The sequence below is a fragment of the Camelus ferus genome, chromosome 12 (assembly GCF_009834535.1).
Source record: "Camelus ferus isolate YT-003-E chromosome 12, BCGSAC_Cfer_1.0, whole genome shotgun sequence".
Classification (NCBI taxonomy): Eukaryota; Metazoa; Chordata; class Mammalia; order Artiodactyla; family Camelidae; genus Camelus; species Camelus ferus.
The window spans coordinates 37627606-37650922 of NC_045707.1; the positions used below are offsets into that span (position 1 = coordinate 37627606).

Consider the following 23317-nt stretch of genomic DNA (forward strand, 5'->3'; position numbering starts at 1 on the left):
GAGATCTTTTCCCTCTCTGGGCGCCTTCTTTACCGCCAGCGGAGAGGACCCCAGCAGGGCCCGCCGCGCACTCGCCGCCCCGCGCGCGGCAGGCGATACCTCTTCTTGCCTTCATTTGTCATCTCATATAGTAAGGAGAACTGCAGGGCTCAGCCTCTCCCCACTCCCAGGGGGTCCACACCCACTTAGGAGAACGTAATGGAGACGGATTTTGGGGATCAGAGATAGACGACTACTCCGGAAAACCGAAGATGCCCTTGGCCAGAGGGGATGCGTGTCTTGACCACCAGGGCCTCAGCAGAAGCCAGGAGGGGCTAGAAATCTTTCTGCAGGGAAGAAGAAAGACCATCTGGGGCGATGCCTAGATGACCCCTACTCCCACCCCACATCCGTTTCCAGCCTGCTTCGAGGTGAAAGTGCGGAAACAATCGTGTGTTGTTTATTTGCTCACGGAAGAGACGCGCGTGTGTTAGGGGATAACAGAGGCTGGAAGGCACTTGTTGCTTCGCGCTGCGAAGTCCAGCAGCGGATGCTCCTAGGCATCCTCCCAAGCATCGCGTCAAGCTGCTATATCGGCCCAGGCTGAGCTCACTGCTCTGTTTCTGCCTCTCCCCAAGAAACCCCAAGGCTGCAGTAGAGCCCGTAAAAGAGTGCATTGGTTGGAAGACTGCGGCTGGGGGAGTAGGTGAGTTTCCAGAGAATTTCTTCCACCTGGAAGGGGCATAGGGACCATAACTCTGATCTTAAAGTTTGGTCGCTCTTCAGAGATGCTAGAAGTGGGAGGTGGCGAAGGCTCTACTGGAGGAAGAACCGAGACGCTGGCCTTTTTCGTTGTAAGAGATTCCCTTGGCTTGCTTTCTCCGTTGTTACCGACCGCCGCGACCCCAAAATCTGACGCCCAGAGCCAACAGCCCCCCAAATGCCAAGTAGTTTGCAGACCCTGACGCCAGGCCTCACCCGCTGCACATCCTTCTGCCCTCCCTCCAGCATAGTTACAGTCCCGAGCGAAGCGCATCATCTGGTGCCCCTTCGGGACAGGGAGGCTACACCCCGCCTTAGACGCTCGGGGCTCCCACTCCCGACCGGGCGCGGATTCCCCAGGACCACCGGGTTCGCCGCCGCCACTCCCTCCAGCTGCGCATCTCCACCAGTCGGAGCCTCGGTCCCCACCTCCCAGGCGCTGTGCGAAGCCTTCGCCCTCCCCCGCCTCTGGGGCGTTCCGCTCGGCTTCCTGGCCCTAGCCACCAGCTACAGAGCGCACCGCTATTCCGAGGCCCCAAAACCTGGGGAGGAGCCGGGCCCGGGAGGGGGCGGTCGACTCGCTAGGTTTCTGCAAGTGGCACCTCGAGCTCGCCGCGAGCCAGCGAATCTTTACGTAACTTTGTGTCCAGGACAAGCAAAAGCGCGCTCCTCTGCGCGCGCGCGCACACACACACACACACACACACACACACATTTACACACACAATCATACACTTACACACTTCCACGCATCTGCTTCCACACATCACATATCGCATGGGATTGAAAACTTCTGCACGCTTCGTTATTTCTTGGGGTTCCACTGTCAAGTTGACCCTCCTGAACTTTTTGCAACTCTTTCTGAAGTTCCCGTTTTCCCTCTTCTTTCCCTCCCAGTGTCTCCCCCAACCCCCACCAGTAGGACTAACCTGTGGAATCCATGTCGGGTTCCTCCAGTAACCCACAATGCATGCTCTTCCCATGGACAGCACAGGCGCCCCCCAAAAGTCCTGATGTTTGGGGATCCCCTGTGCTAGAGCTGCCCAGAAAGGAAGGACGGGAGAAGGAGAGACGCAGGGAGTGCAAGAGCAAAAGGATAAAGGAGGAAAGGAAAAGGAAGAAAGAGAAGAAAAGAGAAAGAAGAAAAGAGGAGAGAGAGAGAAGGGAGAGAGCTCGGAGAAGGGGGAGAGGGAAAGAGCGAGCGAGCAAGGGGACACTCAGTAATCCAGCCGGGCAAAGCCAAACCCGTCAAAATGTTTGCGGATGTTTCATGGGAAAAAGCATCATTTTATAGGAGCCCCGATGGGAGCAATGTCATTGATAGGCCAGCCGGCCTGATGAATGGCCGCTCGTCAGATGGGGCCGTGGCGAGGCGCACTGTGAAGCCCATTGTGGGCCTGTTTTGAATAAGAAAAGCCGCCTCCGAAAAGGGGGGCTCAGAGCGACGCAATCCCAGCCCTCCGACTTCCCCCTTCTATTATAGCATTAGCAACGTTTTTCTTATTTAAAGTTCCAGAGGCCTTCTCCAGCCTTCTCCCGGCACTCATTATAGGCGAAATCAAAATTGGCTTAGATGTGGCCCCCTCCCCCCTCCCTACCCTTCCCTCGATCCGGCCAGGCGCGGCGCAGGCTTGGGGCGGGGGAGGGGGCAGGGGACTCCGAGGAGCCTGAGGAGTCATCTACGCGGCCACGAGTGGGCCCCACTCCTTTCCCTCTCCTCTTGTATCCCCACCCTAGTTTGGTCCCGGGTTAGATTTTGAGTGAGGGCCCTGGGATTGCGGGAGGAGTTAAGCCTTGACTCCCCTCCACGCGGATCCGCAGACACGCGTGGAGAAGTGAAGAGAGCTGGGGCGGGGGGGAACTGCAGCCCTAAGACCCCACCCCTCAACCTGGGCGGCGAGAAGGCAGCTTGGCACCGAGGGTGTGAGAGGCTGACTCATCTCCAGAACTTTCTCTGTCTTCCTCCTTCACCGTGCCTCCTTTCCCTGTTTCTCCCTCTCCGCCCGTCTCCGTGTCTCTCATCACTGTCCTTCCCCCTCTATTTCTCGGATTTGGGCTGCCTGAGTTTCTGTCCAGCCCCTGCCCCTTCATCTCTTTGTCTCTCCCTAGGACTCTGCCCCTCTCTGTCTCTATCCCCCTTGGTCTCTCTGACACCCCCCTGCAGCCCCCGCCTCTTCCTGTAACTCTGTCAGTCTGTCTGTCTCCGTCCCTTCTTCCCTCCTCCCGCCCCCCAGCCAGCCATGAAGTTTGTGAGAAGCCCCGGAGCCCGAGTGGGGACGCGGTTTTCCCAGGGACCCCCTCCTCGGCTGAGTGTAAAGTGCAGGAGGAGGGAGTACGAGGAGCTGGGGGGCTGGAAGTAAAAGTGAGGGGGCAGGCTGCGTCTCGGCGGGCCCCGATAAAGTGGCTGTTCGCGGGCCGGCTGCGCTGTGATTAGAATATGAATGGGGCTCGGCGGGCGGAAGAGAAAGGCGGATTACCCGGGTGCTTTGACCATGGACAGAGGCAGCGCCGGCCCGGCCGCGGAAGGGGCGGGGCGGGCGGCCGGGGTCCCTAACGCCGTGAGACGGGAGTCTCTAAGCCGGGACCTCAAGCGGGACGCAGCTTTCCCTGGTCCCTCCGAAAGCCCCCCAATACGCTCTCCCCAAGCAGGGCTAAGCGGGACAGTGTGGGGGGGGGGCAAGGGGCCAGCACGTGCCGAGTTAAGGTCACGGTGCGGGAGGAAGGAGGAGGCGCGGCATGCGGGCTGGACAGAGTCCGGGCTCGGCGTATTTCAGAGCTCTAGGTTCGAATCCCTACTCCGTAAATTCCTTACTATTTCCTTGCCTCAGTTTCCTCGTCTGTAAAATGAGGCAAAAGTGTCCCTTCTCAAGGTTTGGGGGAAGACAAAAAGAGATAGTAATTGTAAAAGGAGCTGAGCATTCACTGTTCTACTTGCAACTCTCTTCTTGCAGCTTCTCGGAATGACTGTGCCTGACCGCTGTGAGAGGGGCCCCTCTTGCTCCGGCTGGTGCCTGGTTCATTACCAGTTTGTGTCCGCAGAAACTTTGTTCACAGACATTTGCCCAGAGCCCAGAGCAGGGCCAAGCATATTCTTCCGGGCCGCGATGGTTAGAGAAGTGAAAGAGGTGGATGAAAACCTTTACTTACCAAAGGAGACGGTGGTGATCACCACACGTGGTTGCGGTGTGCATGGCGGCAAAGACGGCGGGCTTCCGAGTCAGAAGATCCGAGTGGACAAGACTTCTCTCAGCCAGTTTCTCCCTCAGCGAAATGGGTGAATGATAAAAGCCTCCATCAGCCTGGCTGCAGGGGGCCCATCCAGAGGTAGAAGACTTGGCAGGGAGCTTGACCAGGTGCATTCCAGTGGTATCCGAGAGCATGCTCTCAGAGTGGAGAGTGCATCACCCAGAGTGCTTCAGGTCCAGGGAAAATCCTTGAGGGATGCAGTGGGGAGGAGAGGGGGGTGGTCTCCAGAGGGAAGATGGGGCTATTATTATGGTTGTTGCTATTATTCTTATTTTAATTATTACACACGCAAAATGGAGGTGGGGGTGGGGTGGGCCAAGTTCGCCTGGGAGGAGTGAGGAGAAAGAGCCTGCCCTGCACAGTTCAGGGTGAAGGCTGGGCTGGGTGCACCCAGTCCCTGCTGTGTGCTGTCTAACCTGGAAGGGTACTAGTTCTCGGACATGACAGTGCCGCAGCACTCGTGAGCTTAAAGAAATTAATATAAGCACTTATTCATTCATTCCTTAGTCAGTTTTTATTGCGCATCTACTACGTGCCCAGCACTATTCTAGGAATTGAAGATACAGCAGTGAACAAACTATTTTTAAAAATGAAGTATAGTCAGTTTAAAATGTGTCAATTACTGATACACAGCATAATCAAACTAGATTTAAAAAAAATTCCTGCCCTCCTGCAGCTTATGTTGGAGTGAGGGGAGATGGATAATATATGAAATATATAATTAGATTATATAGGATGTCTGATGATGAGTGCTATGTAGGGGGTGGGAGATCAGGGAGGGCCTCTCTGAGAGGGTAACATTTGAGCTTAAAAATAGTGCTATCTGGGGGCTGCTGACAAGGGGGCATTCACTTATGAAAATTCATTAAGCTCTGGACACCTATGATTTTATGCATTTTCCTGAATGTATTTCAAACTTCAATAAAACATTTGTTCAGATTTAGTGCTAACAACATTATACAGTAATAATAGCTATCATTTACTCTCTACATACTGACTGTGCTTCCACTGTGATGGGCATTTTCCACGCATTATCTCATTTAATCCTCACAATACAGCTAACATATACGTATTACTGTTGTCCTCACTTTTAGACAGGAGGACAGCTAGGCTTCAGTGTAGTTCTCTTGCCCTACACAGATGCTGTGGACACAACAATGTATGACCCAGCTCCTATCCTCAGGAGCTTGAAATCCAAAGCAAATACAGCACAGGGGGGCAGTGGGTAAAGTGTGAGTACTGTGGGAACCAAGAACGGGGACACAAGGCTGGTGGTGTAAAGGCAGGCCTCCTCCAGGAAGTGACGACTAAGCCAGGAGCTGAATTCACCAGGCAGGGGGGTTGAGGGTTGCTATGGACAGAGGAAGTTGTGCAGTATGTTTGGGGGCTGGACCCTGGCACGGCTGCACCTAGAATGGGAGGAAGGAGTAACAAACAGGCCACTTCTTTGGGAGGTAGGTGGGGATCAGATCAGAAGGGTCATGCTAAGAAATGTATCCTGGCCTGGAAGGTTTCTGAGCATACAGGACTACATTTATGTTTTGGGGATATCAGTGAGGCCACAGTGTGACACCAAGATGGGGGCTGGTTGCTAGAGGTGTTGGTCACTGAGAAAGAGAAAGAGAGAGAGAAAGGGAGAGAGGAGAAAGAGAGGAGAGAGAGAGAGAGAGAGAGAGAGAAGAGAGAGAGAGAGAGAGAGATAGAGAAGCAAGAGAACGAAAAGAAAGAAAGAAGAAAGAAAGAAATAAAGCAAATAAAGAATCACCTTCAGATCCCGAAAGCAGGAAGAGTACCCCTTCGGACTCCTTGAAGGAAGGATCCTGCAATAACTGCCAGACCCGAAAGAAAGAAAGAAAGAAGAAAGAAGAAAGAAAGAAAGGGAGGGAAAAGAGAAGAGAAGAGTCCTGATAGCCTGAAATAGGGACATGGCAGTGGGGACAGGGAGACATGCCTGAGTTCAGGAGATAGTGAGGAGGTCTCACCCATCAGACTTGGCATTGATTGGTTATAGCCAGTGAGGGGCAGGATGGAGGAGTGATGTCCATGTTTCCGAACTGAGCTATTGACACCATTCACAGAGATTGTCCAATGTGAGAAGGAGGGGAGTGGCAGGAGGAGGGAAGATTTAGCAGCAAGGGAGAGGTGACTTGAGTGCTCGTAAAACTTCCTAGTAGCAATGACAGTCAGGTAGCCCCACAAAAGCATGGAGTGGCACTGCTTGTGTAGACCTGGGTGGCTGTTGAAGCCCTTGGAATGGATGAAGGAGCAGCAGAGAAGTGGAAAGTGCAGGATGGATCCCTCTAGACCGTCTGGAATGCTCTGTCCTCACTGCTCTAGTCTCCATAGAGCCTTGTCATTCTCAGTCAAAACATTCACCTTCCTGAAATTATTTACTTGTCTGATGTTTTATTTTCTCTACAGAACTTACCACTGTCTAAAATTGTTTGTTTCCCTGTTCATTGTATGCCTCTCCACTCTAGAACACAAGCTGCAGGAGGGCTGGAACCTTGTCCTCCTTATTACTGTCAGCCTATCTCTTTATTTATAGCACTTATTGATCACTATGAATGGCCCGTCCACTAGTCTGACTGCTAGCAGGTGACATAGACCCGCCAGAGCACAAGATCATGGATTTCTCTGTGCAGTGAAGTCACTAGACACAAGTTTCCCACTTTGCACAGGACTGAAACACTTTATTCTAAGTGAAACTCAGAGCCCTGTGCAACTGATTTTAAAAATGAAATCTAAAAAACAATATCCCCTCTCTAAAAATCTCCAATTGCACATTTACATTATAGAGTTGCATTATGTGTGGGTCTAAGCCTGGATCATCTTCAGTAGAGAAGCCTCTGCAGAGTTAGACTCACTCTTCCTTTCCTTCCCTTCCTCCCTTCTTCCCTCCCTCCCTTCTTTCTTCCTTTCTGTATTTCAGCCAATACCTGAACAGTCAGTCTTGTTCTAGGCAAAGGTTCAGTGGCGAATAGGATAGACAAGCTTCCTTTCCTTCCCTTCCACCTCCTGGAGTTTACATGATGTTGGGAGGGCTGATGATAAATAAACAAATGATAAACAAAATTCCTGCCTTCATGGATCTTATATTAACAATATGAGCACAACCTTATGTCTGGTAATAATTCATTTGTTAATTACATAGTTAAGTAATTACTTCAACAAACATTGCTGGAGCACTTTTGGTGCACCCCTGCAAAGTGTGGAGATAAATAGTCCAATAAGACTGTGTTTACCTTACGTTGTCTTGGTTCAGTGAAGGAGAGTCAAGAAGAACTATAAAACAGCTGGATAAGTACCTTATGTGGGGTGCCTGGAGCTGCTATGGGAGGAAGGGATCTCCAGCTCACTCTGGAACCACCTGCGGCTGAATTGATTGCTGCCCACAATTGTCACTGATAGTCAGAAAATGCTCAATTAAAATCAAGGAAGGCAGAAAAAGAAGTTTCTGGCAATGAACAGAACATGGTTTCAAATATGTAATTATAAAGACAAAATGCATGGCTCAGTTGGAAAGCTACAAAATGCTTCAACATGGTTGGAGGGCAGTGTGTGGGTAAACTAGAAGACAGAAATGTGAACCACAAAGGTAGGCCCAAAAAGGGTCCTGTGTGCCAATCTAAGGAGCTTAGACTTGAACATCTGGAGGATGATGCAGCTTGGACAATTATCAAGTAAGGGATATGCTCAGATCTGCATTAGACAAAGATCATCAGACAGTGGCATAAAGGACAGAGAATGTTTTTAAACAGAGTGAAACTAGAGACAGGAGACCACCATTTAAAAGCTTTCTAAATGCTCTAAACACCATTTCCCATGGAAGGAACCAGCTCCTTGGAGAAATGGCTGATTCCATGTCTGGGCAAGAAATATAAAAGATGAGCCTGGATCATTTGGTCATGCCAAAGAGAAAGGAAGTTATGAAAAACCACAAGGGTCATGTCAAAAGGTACAGGGGCCACCTTAAAGATGGGACAGTTTTAGCACTGAAAATAGTAACTTAATGGGTTGAAGCACATCAAATGTGTTAATGCTATGAGGACATAATACACTACAACAAAATACCCAAAGAGATTCACCTTTGGAGGAATCTAGAGAACAGAATTACTATTTTGAAAACTGATAAGTAAAGAGGAAAATCAAACATTTATCTTGCCTTTCTTATATAAATTCTATCTGAAGGCAACAAAAGAACTGACGGAAAATTTTTTTATTGAGAATTTCAGCTAATACGTGAAGAAGGAGTTATACAATTAAGTATTACATTTTTCAACCCCTAAGGAAAAATAATGGCTCAATCGTTACTTCCTCTGGGAAGCTTTTCCTGATCTTAGTATGCTAAGTTAAGCGTTTCCTCCTGGATATCACCCCAGCATCTTGTCCATATCCCTGTTATATTATTTACCATGTTGCCACGATTAATAGCTTTTACGTCTGTCCCTTGCACTTGGCCCTGAGTCCCTGAAGGATCGGACAGTGCTCTTTATAGCTGTGTGCATGCGTGTGATGGTTTCAGAATATCAATGTCAATATTAACAATGTGATTACTGAAAATCGTTTAAGATCTTTTTCTTTTGGTGCATTTTGTCATTAGGCAAAGACTGTACAAATAACTGTGTTTTTAAGTCTCAGGAAAAAATCTGTGTAGATAAGTTATTGACTTTATTCATTTGTTGTATCTTCTTGGAGAATTGACCTTTTTATTATCACATAGTACCTCTCTTTATTGCCAATAATCTTCCTTATTCTGAAGTATGCTTTTTCTGAAATCAGTAGCACTACCCAGCATTCTTTTGATTGATGTTAGCAGAGTACATATATCTTTCTCAATCCCTCTACTTCTAACATATCAGAGTCTTTATATTTAAAGTGTGTTTCTATAGACAGCAAATAGTTGAGTCTTGTTTTTCTAATCTACTGTGACAATCTCTGTCTTTCAGTTAGCATATTTAAATATTCATATTTAAAGTGATTACTTGATGTATTTGGGTTCACATCAACCATGTTTGTAACTGTTTTCTATTCATTGCCAGAAACTTCTTTGTCTGCCTTCTTTGGTTTAAACTGAGCATTTTATCTCCCCTCTTAGTAAATTATACTTCAAAAAATTTTTAGTTGCCCTAGAGTTTTCAATATACATTTATAACTAATCTAAATCCACCTTCAAATAACACTATTCTGCTTCACATGTAGTGCAGGTACCTTGTAATAGAGTATTCTTAATTCCTCTTTCCTGTCTCTTACGACATTGCTGTCATTTATTTCACTTATCCATATGCTACAATCACCTGTTACATTGTCACCATTATTCATTTAAATAACTGTAAGCTTTTAGATCAATTAAGAATAAGGAAAATAAAAGATTTTGTTTAACCTCTGTTTATTCCTCCTCCAGTGCTCCTGTTTTCTTTACATAGATCAGAGTTTTTGATATTTTCCTTCTCTCTGAAGAACTTCCTTTAACATTTATTGAAAGGAAGGTCTGGTGGCGATGAATTTCCTGTTTTTGTTTGTCAGAGAATGTCTTTATTCTTCAATTTGGACATTAATTTTGTTGGATACAGAATTCTAAGTTGGTGTCCTATTTTAAAAAACTTTAAGTATATCACTCCATTCTCTTCTTATTTGCATGATGTACCATGAAAAGTTCATTGTAATTCTTAACCTTGTCCCTCTCTAGGTAAGGTGTTGTTTTTCCTTTTGACTTTTTTCTCAAAATTTTTTCTTGTCTCTGATTTTCTGCATTTCACGAATGATATGCCTAGGTGTGATGGGGTTTGTTTGTTTTTGTATTTATTCTACTTGGTGTTTTCTAAGCTTCTTGGGTCTGTGATTTGGTGTCTGTCAGTACTAGAAAGTTCTTGGCCAATATTACTTCAGCTATTTCTTTTGCTCTGTTCTTTCTTCTCCTTCTGATATTCCAATAACATATATATTACATATTTTAAAACTGCCCCACAAATTCTTGGACATTACATTCCTTTTTTTTCATTCTTCTTCCTCTTTGCATTTCAGTTTGGGCAGTTTCTATTGACCTATCTTCAGGCTCACTGACTCTTTCTCAGCTGTGTCCAGTGTACTAATGAGCCCATCAAAAGTATCCTTCATTCCTGTTAAACTGTTTTTGATTTCCAACATTTCTTTTTGATCCTTTCTTAGAATTTCCATCTTTCTGTTTAAATTACCTGCCTGTTCTTAATGGTGTTTACTTTTCCACCAGAGCCTGTAACATATTAATCACAGTTATCTTAAATTCCCTGTCTGATAATTCCAACATCAGTGCCATACAGATGTGTCTGGTTCTGACGTTTGCTGTGTCTCTTCTGCTTTTATCTTGCCTTTTGGCACATTTCGTAATTTTTTGCTGAAAACTGGACATGCTGCATTGGGAAATAGGAACTGAGCCTTTAGTGTGAGGATTTATGTTAATCTGGCGAGGAGATGTGCTGTGTTTGATGTCTGCTGTAGCTGTAGGTGTCAAAGGTTTCAGTTTCACTTAGTGTCCTTCTTTGTGGCTCCCCTTTCAACTTCAGGCTTCCATTAAGTACGCCTCCTCACACACGGTCTGCGGCTTGCAGCTCTTTCAGTTGATCCATTATTATACTGGACCCCCGTTGGTATGGTGGTAAGGTGTGAAGGAGGGGGACCCTTCCATAATATTCCAACTAAATCTCAGTCTTTTATTGGGCCTGTATCTCTGGACTATAATTTTCACAAGTGTTTATTCTTCTATAGTGTCCTTCCCACCTTCCCTCCCCTTAGGTGAGATGAGAAAGCTAGAGGGGGCTGCAGCAGGAGTAATGAATGCCCTTCTCCCAGGGTTCTGGAACAAGGCTCTAGTCGTCTTCTGCCCTGGAGAGTAGGCATTTTTTATGGAAAAAGCTCTGGGCCTATTTCACAATTATTAGTCTTTCCCTCCCCCTGACAGAGCTATGAGGGATCTTTCTCAGCTCTTTAACCTGAGGACCTTGTGTAGTTGTTGGAGGTAAAGCCCAGGAAACTCAGGGGCCCCCTTCCTTCAGACAGAGATCCCCAGGGGCTTCTCACTCTCATACTAGTCTACACTCAGTCTCCACTCTCAGTTCATGAACATTGCCATTTAAATGTACTATCAGTTCATGGCTCCAGTGTCTTCTGCTCCTGGTAAGTAGATCTCAGCTATGATGCTCTATCTAGGTTCTCACATCTCTCCATATTTTGGAGTGATGCTTTGCCCTGCAACCTCAATTCTCTAATGGATCCAAAAAGTCATTGCTTTTCAGTCTGCTTTTCTTGTTGTAAGGATGGGGCAAATGATTTCCAAGCTCTTTACATGAGAACTGAAACTGGAAATTGATTTATTTGTTTCATTTAGATTTTTCTTTCCACTTCGATTTCTTTTTTTTAAAGCACATGTAAATCATTTGCATGTTTCCAAAGCCAAATATGCAGATCAAATCTGCACAAGGTATATTAAGAAAGATTTTCTATTCTATTCCTGTCCTGTTGATTCTGTATTCTCCTCCTCCTATAGTAACCTTTTTTTATTTTAAGTTTGGTTTATTCTCCCATCCTTATTATTTTTAAATAAATGCCCTATATGATATGATGCAGAGGGTTCTTAGACTCTTTTTAAGAAACACTGTCTTAGGGAGATGTCTTATGAGGGAGTCAATAAATGTGCGTTTGCAAAAAGAAGTTCAGAGAGGGAAGAGAAAGAATGAAGAAGGAAGGGATAAATTCAGAGAATTACAAGATAAATATACAGCAGCACTATTGACAACAGCCAAGACATGGAAACAACCTAAATGTCCACTGATAGATGACTGGATAAAGAAGCTGTGGTATATTTATACAATGGAATACTACTCAGTCATAAAAAAGAGTAAAATAATGCCATTTGCAGCAACATGGATGGACCTGGAGACTGTCATTCTGAGTGAAATAAGCCAAAAAGAGAATGAAAAATATCATATGATAGCACTTATATGTGGAATCTAAAAAAAAAAAAAAAAGACAAACAAACTTATTTGCAAAACAGGAACAGACTCTCAGACATAGAGAACAAACTTGTGGTTACCAGTGGGGGAAGGGAGTGGGAAAGGACAAACTGGGAGTTAGAGATTTGCAGATACTAACTGATATATATAGAAGAGAGAAACAACAAGTTCATGCTGTATAGCACAGGGAACTATATTCGATATCTTGTAGTAACTTATGGTGAAAAGGAATATGAAAATGAATATATGTATGCTCATGTATGACTGAAGCATTATGCTATACACCAGAAATTGACACAACATTGTAAACTGACTACATGCCAATAAAATATATATATATATATTTTATATACACACGCACACACACACCAAGAAAAAGAGAATTATAAGATAAATAACCACCTTGCCAAGACTAGAAGGAGAAAAGAGAATATCTCTCTTCCTTTGTCCTTTCTTAAGAGTAGGAAAACTTTCTCAAAAGGCTTTTTGAAGATTTTTCCTCCTATCCCACTGAAAATTTGATTTGTTTATTCATTCCTTAACAAATAACAGACAAAGGGCAAATAAATACCATGATAGAGTAAGGTGAGCCAAAACTCTCCCCTGGAGCTAGAAGGGGGTCCATCTTCCTCTGAAATACACAGATACCAGGTACACGAACCAAATCTGTGTTCAGTTACCAGGGAAGAAGGAGAGGAATGGTTAGGCAGCCAGTAGTGTCTGCCATACCATTTAAAAGAGGATCAGTCTTGCATAACTTCATGCTGTGTAGTGGGAAGAGCCCTCTGCTCAACTAACAAAACATACATCTTGTCCATGAATACCTTCACTCCAGGTCCTTGCCTTGCCGGAACACATGACCTCCAACACTCTCCTGTTTGATTCCATCAGCAGTTCACTTGTGAGAAATAATATTCACTAAGAACGGCACAAAGCTTCGCACTCCACCCGTTTCTCAAGATGGAGTCTTCAAAACTCAGTTCCTTGGTTTGATTTGACAGATGCAGAGAAGACCCAAGTCCCCAGTCCTGCAAAAATCTCTCTCCTCGTTGTTGTTCATTAGAAGAACTGACTTATTACAGTGAAATGCTTTACTCTTGGTAGCTGCTGCTCCTACATATAGTAGACAGGTCATACTTGGGGACTATATGTGCTTTTAAAATGCATAAATGACTGGGAGAAAAAATGTACACACTTAAATGTAATTTCAAAAGAAATTCCAATGAGATTTTAATTCAACTGGAAATGTAAATTTATCTTTTAAAAATTATTGTTCCCTTTGTTAAATAACAAAACTAATACATTTGCTATAAAAACTTAAATCATATATAAGTATGTATTGAAATTATTATTTGATAATGTCCCTTCTCCCTTATAATCCTATTGTGGTAACACAGACTAATAGTTTAGTATATGTGATTCCACACCTTTCTCTATGCTCAAACATAAACAAATTAATTGTATAAGATTATTTCATATTTTAGTACCATAATTTCTCCAATGTTTCCTTTACTGAAGGTTATTTGGGCTGTTTCCAGTTTTATTTCTTTTGTTATTATTTCTTACCATCATGAATAAGGTTACAATAGACCATCCTTGCACATATGTTCTTAAGCCCTGGTGCTTTTGTCTCTATCAGATAGACTGCCATGAAGGAGAGTGCTAGATCATTTAATATTTGAATGACCTGGATGGATTGCTTTCCTCAAAAGTTTAACAGTTCACACTTCCATCACCAATACATGAAAGTGCATGTATGCCCTTGCTTGCACTAAATGTCATTACTTAAAAATTTTTTAGCCAAACATGGAGTAAAAATGGTCAATAATTACTGTTTTAACTTGTACTGAGGTTCAGCACCTTTTCTTGTTTTATCAGATTTTATCTTTAGTGAACTGCTTATTTAGATCCTGTATTAAGCAACCTTTACATCCCCACCTCTGGTATCCAGACACTTGTAATTCTCGCTCCTTGAGGGTGAGTTGGACCTAGCGATTTACATCTAATGAACAGAATTTGACAAAAGTGATGGGATGTCACTTCCAACTTTTTTTTTCCACACTATGGTTTATGCTTTGAGGGTCTTATTTAAGAAATCTTTCTCCAAAATCACAAAGGAAGTTTCCATTTTTCTTTCATTAGCTTAATCTTTTTACCACTCCATCCAGACATTTAATCCATCTGCAGTTCATCTTTGCATATATATTTTTTCAATATAGTTAACCATCTTGTTTCACCAAAACTATTGTCTTAGTCAGTTTAGGCTGCCATAGTGAAATACCAAAGACTGGGTGATTTAAACAACAGAATTTTATTTTCTCACAGTTCTGGGGCTATGAGTTCAAGATCAAAGTTCTGGTCGATTTGATTTCATAGGACAGTTGTCCTTCTGGCTTGCAGATGGCCGCCTTCTCTCTGTGTCCTCACATGGCCTTTGGTGTGTGCACCTAGAGAGATGGAGAGACCTTTCTCTCTTCCTCTTCTTTTAAGGCCATTGGACGGAGGGTTCCTATAGGATTAGGGCTCCACACTTATAATCTCATCTAAACTTAATTACCTCTTAAATGCCCTATTACCAAATACAGTCACATTGGGGGTTAGAGCCACAACACATGAATTTTGGCAGGGGAGGGGCACACAACTCCATCCACAGCAACTAACGTTAAATCATCCATACTTTCTCCACTGGCTTTTGGTACCAATGCAATCATATTCTAATTTTCTGCACATGTACTCTCTAGTATTTTTCTTTCATCTCTGCCTGTTTCTGATCTGATGCTACTCCATTTTTATTATTATGGCTTTGCAACATTTCTTTATATTTGGTAGGCAAGTTCTCCCTTCTCTTCTTTTTAAAAACAGATTTAGCTACTCGTGGCACTAATTTTTCCATATATATTTGAGAATTTGTCAGATTTATTTTAAAAATCCTTGAGGAATTTTAACTGGCCTTCAATTAAAATTAAAATTATTTTGAGTTGAATCAGCATGTTTACATGTTAGTTGTTCCATATATGAACATAGTATAGTTTCTCCATTCATTAAAAAAATGTGTGTGCCCTTTCATTGAAATTGAGTTCCTTGGTAAAAGTCTGCCTTGGTTTGATTTATTCCAGGAGATGTCATGGTTGCATTGCTATTGTGCATGACATCTTGTTTGTTGCATTTCACAAGTGGTTATTGCTGGTGTAGAAGAACACTATTGGGTCCTTTTCTCTTCACTTTATTTAGGCATGTGACAATCATGGAGAAGTGGTGCTCAGATCTCCCTCAAGAGAACCTGCTGTAGAAAGCATGGCTGACGAACATAGTTGAACGACTATTGTGTTCTTGCCTGCTGAGGCCACACTTGAGTGACTGGGCACAGCAGGGGGATAGGGCTGTTCATCTGTGCAGGGTGCAGGCTTTGGCTTGAGGTCTCCCTCTTCACCTTGCTGACACATTCTAGAATCATGTTGAAGTGTGAGTCTTCCCACTCAGTCTGCCTTCCCCCTCTTCTTTCACAGGTACCAGATGTGCACTGAAGTATGAAGACTCTCCCCATCTACTTCTGTTCTGTTCCCTTTACCCTTTATGGGAACTTCTACCCAGTAAATGTCTTGCATGTCTAATCTTGTTTTGGCTCCTGCTCTTGGAGGACTTGAACTGAGATAAGGAATAATTTACATACAGTAACATGCACAGATCTGATTTTCTGTTGCATGAGTATTTCAAATGCTTACACTGATGTATCTCATACTACTAACTAGACTTGTTGACTTAGTTATTTCTTTCAATGGACATTAAAAAAAGAAATATATATATATTTCAGAGAATTCTTATGTGAATATACATGTATGATCATCATTGTATCTAGTGAAATGTGTTTTACAAATATATAGCATCCTTCTTTGTCATATCTGTTTGTTCTGATGATAAAATAGCTGCATTAAAAAAATTCATATTTCTCTGGTTTGTCTTTCTTTATCCCTATACTTCTAATCTTTTTGTATCCTTTTCCTTTAAGTGTTTATCTTGTAAATAATGTTACACATTAATCCTCTGTTTTATCTATTTCTACTTATTGTAATTATTCTTATATTTAAATTCTTTAAAAATAATATCAGTCTTCTTTCATGTATTCTATTCATCACATTTTGTTTTTTCCTCCTTGTTACCTGTCATTACACAGGGTAAAATCAAACCAAGTTTGTATTTTAGTAGTTATGAGCAACCACCAAAAAAAAATAAAATTGAATGTGTAATTTCAAGCAAAAGAAATTTCAATCTAGCTGATCAGTTTTAGTTAAACTGCCACGCATGTGAAGTTTTGTTTGTTTATCTTTTTGTAATGCTTGCTGAGTTTTATAACAGTTCACCAAGTTATTTATTTACCTTCCAGTTTTGATCTTTTCCCTCCTTGCTGGAGCACTTCTTCTAAGAAGGTTTTCAGAGGGTCTTTGTATGATTAAAAAGATAATTATTTGACATCATATTTAAATGGTAGTTTAGCTGAATATGGAATTTTAGGTCCTGAGTTCTTTTAACTCAACACTGATAATATTGCCCTGTGGTCTTCTTGCTTTTGAGAGATATGGTATTAATCTGATTCTTTTCCCTTTGCAGGCAATTTACTTTGTATCTAGACCTGTTTAGACTTTTCCCTTCATCTCTCATGCTCTTAAATGATACAAAAATGTATGCAGGTATGTTTTTCCTCATTGATCCTATTTGTCTAAGTACCTGTATTTGTACTTCGAGGTTTTAAAAATTTCTCTAATCTGAGAAACCCTTTGTTATATCATTTAAAATACTCTACTATTTCTATTTTTCCTCTTCTTATGGGACTTCCATTATTTGAATGTTGCTGCTTATATTTCTATTTTCCACATCTCTTAACTTTTCCTTTTTCTATTTCAACTATATAACCCATCCTGATGTTTTCTCAAACTAGTCCCCCTTGTCAGAACCTGGAATTCCCAACGTACTTGGACTTTAAAACTGTATACACAAACATATTTGATAAAACAAAAATTAATTTTAAAAACGAACAGAAGAACAAGCAAACTGAAAAAACTGAGGGGGTGTGCAAATTACCATTTGAATGGTGCCTGAGAATGAGTCAATACAGTTAGAATTAGATTCAACTTGAATAGATCCCTTCAAAACAGTGGCTTATTTAAGAAAGAAGCTTATTTCTTACACAAAGTAGAGATACTTCAAGTTATTTTCTATTGCATAACCTACATTCCTAAGATTACCTTATAGTCCAGTATGGCTGTTTCAGCTCTATTTATCATGTATACATTCCTATACACATGAAGGAGAAAGAGAAAAAGAAGAGGCAAAGTGTTTATGACAACTATATTTTAAGGAAAGTGTTTTAATTTTCTAGTGAAGTATAACAAGCCACCCCAAAATTCAGTGGCTTAACACAGCAGTAATTTACTGTATATCATGATTCTGTGAGTAGACAGCACAGCTCTGCTTCACTTGGTGTTGGCCAACATTCTGGGACAAATGAACAAATGATAGGTCCAAGTGACTTCAACTACATGGCTGGCAAGTTGGCACTGGCTATTTGCTGGGAGCTCACTGGGACCATTGCCTGAAGCCTCAGGTCTCCTGCATGAGGCTTTTTCCTCACAGCTGCTTGGGCTCCCTCATAGTATGGAAGTTGCATTCAAAAGGGATCATTCCAAGCACAGGTGTCCCAACAGGAAGAAAATGAAAGTTCCAAACCTCTTAAGGCCTGAGCTTGGAAGTCCTTGAATATCCTTCCTCTGCATTCTATTCATCAAAGCAATCACAGGGCCAGCCCAGAGAAGGGGCACCAGTGGACACACTACACCTCTTAATGTGAAATGTGGCATGAACAGGAGGGGAGGAATGGTTGGAGTCATCTTTGGAGGCCAAACACCACGGAAGTTTCCCAGAAGTTATCATACACCTCTGCTTATCTCCTATCACCAAGAACTAAGTCATGACCATTCTTAGCTACAAGGGAGACTGGAAAAATATAGTTTTTAAACTGAGCATAAATGTAGCTATAAAAACTGAGGGTTCAACTTCTACAGAAGAATGACGAATCTAACACAGAGTTGAAGTGAGTCATCAAAACATGAATGGCCTGAAGTTATCAGGACCCAGGATATAAAATCAAGGGGCAGAAGAGCCAGGAAACCCAGAAAAAAGAATGGCAATTGAAGTGGGAAGACAAAACAGCTCATTTCAAGAATAGAGTTTAGAAGATTTAATAACAAAAGATACTGTTAGAAATTATATTTTATTCATCAGTTTATCCATTAATTGTTAAATATTCATTTACTCCCCACTATCAACCAGGCTAAGTGCAAGGAACGTAACAAGAAGATGATGTTCCTAATCTCAGGGATAGATGCAAAGTAAAGGCAAAAATAAAAGACAAGGCTATCATGGCTCTTCCTCAACCACCTTCCAATTTAGGGGACCCTTCAATACTGTCACAAGGGTAGAAGCAATAAAAGGCAGCTTAGCAACTCCAAGAACATTTATTCAGAAGAGTGGTAAATATTTTCATGTTTGGTAGAGCTCCTCATCTTAAATTCCACATTCCAAATAGCTACTCCTAGGTTTCCAAACAGTTTCAGCCTCAACTGCAGACAACTGTAGGTTCTGCCTGCTCAGCATCTACTTATTCACACTCATTCTACTGCAAACCGCTCCGTTTTTCTTTGATACCATCTACTTCAGTCTGTGTGGTTGAACTATACAGAACTGACTCCATTCCCAGTGCCAGGGTGTAGGCATGTGGTCCAAACATAGCCAAGGCCTTTGTCAGATTTCTTGCAAACAAGAGGGGAGAAAATAGCTCAGTGGTAGAGCACATGCTTAGCATGCATGAGGGCCTGGGTTCAACCCCCAGTACCCCCATCAAAAAATAAATAAGTAAATAAATAAAATAAAATAATTCTTACAAACAAGAGTTTAAACTGGAAGGGTAAAATTCTGGATCTGCTGGAGGCCACCTGAGAGGAGAACCTGCCTGAGACTAAATCCCACCTGGATGGAAGCTGAGCCAGGAAATGAAGGGAGAGAGTTCCATGATGCCTTTTCAGGGGATCCAACCATGCCTGAAGTTCTCTCATCTTTTGGACTTTTCATACATGGGAACCAATAAATTCACCTTTTTTCCTTAAGGCAGTTTGAATTTGGTTCCTGCTGCTTGCAACCAAAAGGCCCCAAATAAATAATTTCTTATGTCATAGACTTTCATCATGCTCCATTCTTCTCATTTTAGACACTCAGTCAATGTTCTAATTACTATTTCAATGTTAATCTCCTGATGGTCCTTCTTCTCTGACCATGTGCTCATTGAGTGGAATGGTGAGTAGGACTGCCCACACTATAGACATGGTGTCTTCCTGCTTGCTCCCTCTTCCTAAACACAGGGCTGAATCCTCCAAGTTCAATACAAGAGTGTGCTGCTTCCATTGCACTGCCCTTCTCTCTGGTAATAGTAGATGACTGGTAATGCTGCCTCTCAAAACTCCATTAGGGTTCAGTATTCATAGCAGCACTATTGACAATAGCCAAGACATGGAAACAACCTAAATGTCCACTGATAAATGACTGGATAAAGAAGCTGTGGTATATTTATACAATGGAATACTACTCAGTCATAAAAAAGAGTAAAATAATGCCACTTGCAGCAACATGGATGGACCTGGAGACTGTCATTCTGAGTGAAATAAGCCAGAAAGAGAATGAAAAATATCATATGATAGCACTTATATGTGGAATCTAAAAAAAAAAAAAAAAGAACTTATTTGCAAAACAGAAACAGACTCTCAGACATAGAGAACAAACTCGTGGTTACCAGTGGGGAAAGGGAGTGGGAGGGGATCAATTGGGAGTTACAGATTTGCAGATACTAACTGATATATATAGAAGAGATAAACAACAAGTTCATGCTGTATAGCACAGGGAACTATATTTGATATCTTATAGTAATTTATGGTGAAAAAGAATATGAAAATGAATATATGTATGCTCATGTATGACTGAAGCATTGTGCTGTATACCAGAAATTGACACAACATTGTAAACTGACTATACGTCGATTAAAAAAAACATATATATATATACAGGAAACAACAACAAGAAATAAAGTACCTGGGAAATTTATTTTTCCTAAAAAAACCAAAAACAAAAAACAAAACTCCATTAGGGTAAGACCATTTCAGCCACGCTCTGTCACTTAGAAAAGTGCCTGTCTCATAATAAATGCTTAATAAATATTAATGATAATAATTACAATCAAAATTAATAATTTAAAAATGTAATTTAAATTATTATGTTCCTTTGTCACTAAACAATGTATGTTGGAATTCATGACATAATATATGTATATGCAGTTGGCTTGGTCTTTAAAAAAAGTTTTATAATATTGCTTCATATGGATGTCCCATAATTTATTTAATCAGTTCCTTCTGTGTTGATATTAGATTATTTCTAATCTTTTTTTCTAGTATCAACAATGCTGTAGTGAATTTCTTTGTACATTCACTTTGCCTATTTGTGCTAGTATATGTAGGATATATTACTAGAAACAGAATTGCTGGATCAAAGAGAAAATGTATTTTAGAATCAGCTTATCAAGTTTCATGAACATCCAGTTGGAATTGTGATTGGAATTTCATAGATCATTTTAGGAAGAACTGGAATCTTTATGCTATTATCTCCTGTCCATGAACATAATAGTTTTCTTTATTTAGATCTTTATTGTCTCCTAATTAATATAGAAAAATGAAAGGCCCAAAGAAGCCAAAACCTACTAGAGAAAGAAGTAGAGAGAAAAGATTTGTCTTACCAGCTATAAGGACTTATTATGAAGCTATAGTATTCAAGATAACATGGTATAGGGACACGGATAAACAATTTGAACATTGGATAGAATAGAGATCCTAGAAACAGATTCATTTATCTGTCACAGCAGATCAGTATCAAAAAGAGGTATTATTCCATAAGTGAATCTGAAAAAAAATTGTTGTTTATATTGAAAAAAATGAAATTGACCCCTACCTCACACCATAAAAATAATCTACTCATATGGATTACAAACTTTTACATTAAAAGCAAAACTTTGTAAGTTTTGATAGAAAATATAGGTGAAAATATTCTGATCTGGGGGGAGATAAGAGTATCTTACATAAGACACAAAAGGCATTAACTATGAAAGAAAATAAATTAGCCTCTATAAAATTAAGATGATTTACCTTTAGGCATATTATTTGTAATTGGTGTATAGCTGTATTTTAAAAATCCAGTTTGCTAGCATCTCTTTTTTTGTTATAGTAGGTAAGTTAACCTGTAATAGTGGGTTGAATGGTAACTTCCCAAAAGACATATCCATTTCCTGACGCTCAGAGCCTGTAAACGTGACCTCATTTGGAAAAAAAAGGGTCTTTGCAGATGTGAGTAAGAATCTTGAGATGAGATCATCCAGGATTATCTAGATGGGCCCTAACCTGATGGCAAGTGTCTTTATAAGAAACACACAAGGGAGAGACATACGGAGAAGAGAAGACCATGTGAAGGAGGTGGAGGTTGGAGCTATGCAGCCACAAGCCAAAGGAATGCTTGAAACAACGAGAAGCTGGAAGATGCAGGGAATGGTTCTCCCCTAGACCCTTCAAAGGGAGCAGGACCCTACTGATACCTGGACTTTGGACTTCTGGCCTCCAGAACACTGAGAGGATAAATGTCAGTTGTTTTAAGTTACCAAGTTTGTGGTAATAAGATTTTCTATATTCTTTCACTTTCCTCTGTGCTGAGTATATTTCTGTTCTAATGGTTGCCCTTGAAGTTTTAGCACATATACTTAATTAATCTTCTTATAAAAAGCCTAAAGTCACAAATAAAACAAGAATCTTAACATGCTTTAACTGCCCATTGAACACTGCCCCACCTAATACTGATTCCCATTATGTGTTTCACTTTTCTATACACAAAATGTTAATGGCTTTTATAGTCTACAGTTAATTAAATTTATCTACACATTTATTAATTTCTGTGTTCACCATTGTTTCTTGAATCCCACAGCTTTCCTCTTTTCTTCTTGCTGAAGACACATTTAATGGGTAATAAACTCTTTCAGTCTCTGTGTGTCTGTTTTGTCAAAACTCCCCCATCCCATTTTTCTCTACCCTCTTACCAGCTAGCCAAGTGGTTCCACCATGTCCTTTCAGTCCTGAGCCAGGTCCTATTTGGCAAGGTAGGGTTCCTGCCCTACGGTGATACTGAAGCAATGGCAAATATGCTCCCAAGCTGTCAGCAGACAGCTTGATTTAATTCCTGGTCATAAACTATACCTCCCCGGGACCACAGCTTCATGCCAGTCTTGCAAGGGTGGCAATGATTTTTAAGCCTCCTTTCGCAGATGAAGAAGCCCTGGTACAGCCTCTGGTTTCTGGTGATGACCCTGACTGCATATGATTACATTTAGACCCAAGCGACTCTGCAAAAGACAAACTCCCAGCTGCCACAGCAGGTTTTGAGCCCAGTTTGTCAGTTTCTTTAGCTGAAGTTTATAGCTTGTGTTACTGTCTTGTTTCCCAGTGCAGAGATATTTGTTTTTGACCCTAGCTATATTTATAAATTTTCTGTTTGAGTATTTTGTCCTTTATTACTCTTTTGGGGAAAAAAGGGAGTATCTCAATGCATAATCTTACAGAACAATATTCTTTAATTTTCTAGAAAAAAATTTTAAAGCATTACAGTTCCTAAAAATTTTGGTTCAGTTTCCCCTGGGAAACCATGTGGGCTAGTTTTGGTGTGAGCTGACTAAATCTTTAAGACTTTTTTCCTATGTAATGGTCTGTTTAGATTTTTCTCTCTTTTCTAAAGTTAATATTAGACAGTCATATTTTCCAGGAAAATAAACTTATTTCATTTTGAAACTGAACAAATAAGATATATAATTATTTCAGTTTACTCTAAGTCAAAGATTATTTTCATCACTCTTCTTTACATTTTGCTTTTGTGCTTTCTCCTTTTATTCTTGATTAGAGTCTTGTTTCTATTCTAAATAACCCCTTTTACTTACTAGCTATATCTTTTTTACTTGCTAATACATTAAATTCTACCTTTATATTAGTTTTTCCTTCTTCTCTCCTTATATTTATTCTATTGTTCTTTTACTAATTTCTTGAGTTAGATTATTAATTAATTTTCATTTTTTCTTATTTATAAATATTATGTCTTTGGCTGTGAATTTTTCTCTCTGGATTACTTTAGTCATATTTCAACATTTTAAATATGAAGTGTTTTCACTACTGTTATTTTCTAAATATTCTAAAATTTTTGCTTTGATTTCTTTTTTG

General features: G+C 41.2%; 1 protein-coding gene across 3 annotated transcripts in view; it reads right to left on the bottom strand.

Moving 5' to 3' along the window:
• Positions 1–5541, bottom strand: part of RFX4 (regulatory factor X4) — a 152239-nt gene extending 146698 nt beyond the window's left edge. For 2 of the 3 annotated variants that reach the window (XM_032493409.1, XM_006193713.3), the window contains exon 1: positions 1671–2116. In XM_032493409.1, coding sequence (XP_032349300.1) covers positions 1671–1713 — 43 coding nt within the window. In that variant the 5' untranslated portion in view covers positions 1714–2116. Of the gene's footprint in view, positions 1–1670; positions 2117–3888 lie in introns of those variants that run through there. The other variant, XM_032493410.1, reaches the window with a different exon arrangement.
• Positions 5542–23317: the final 17776 nt, after the last annotated feature.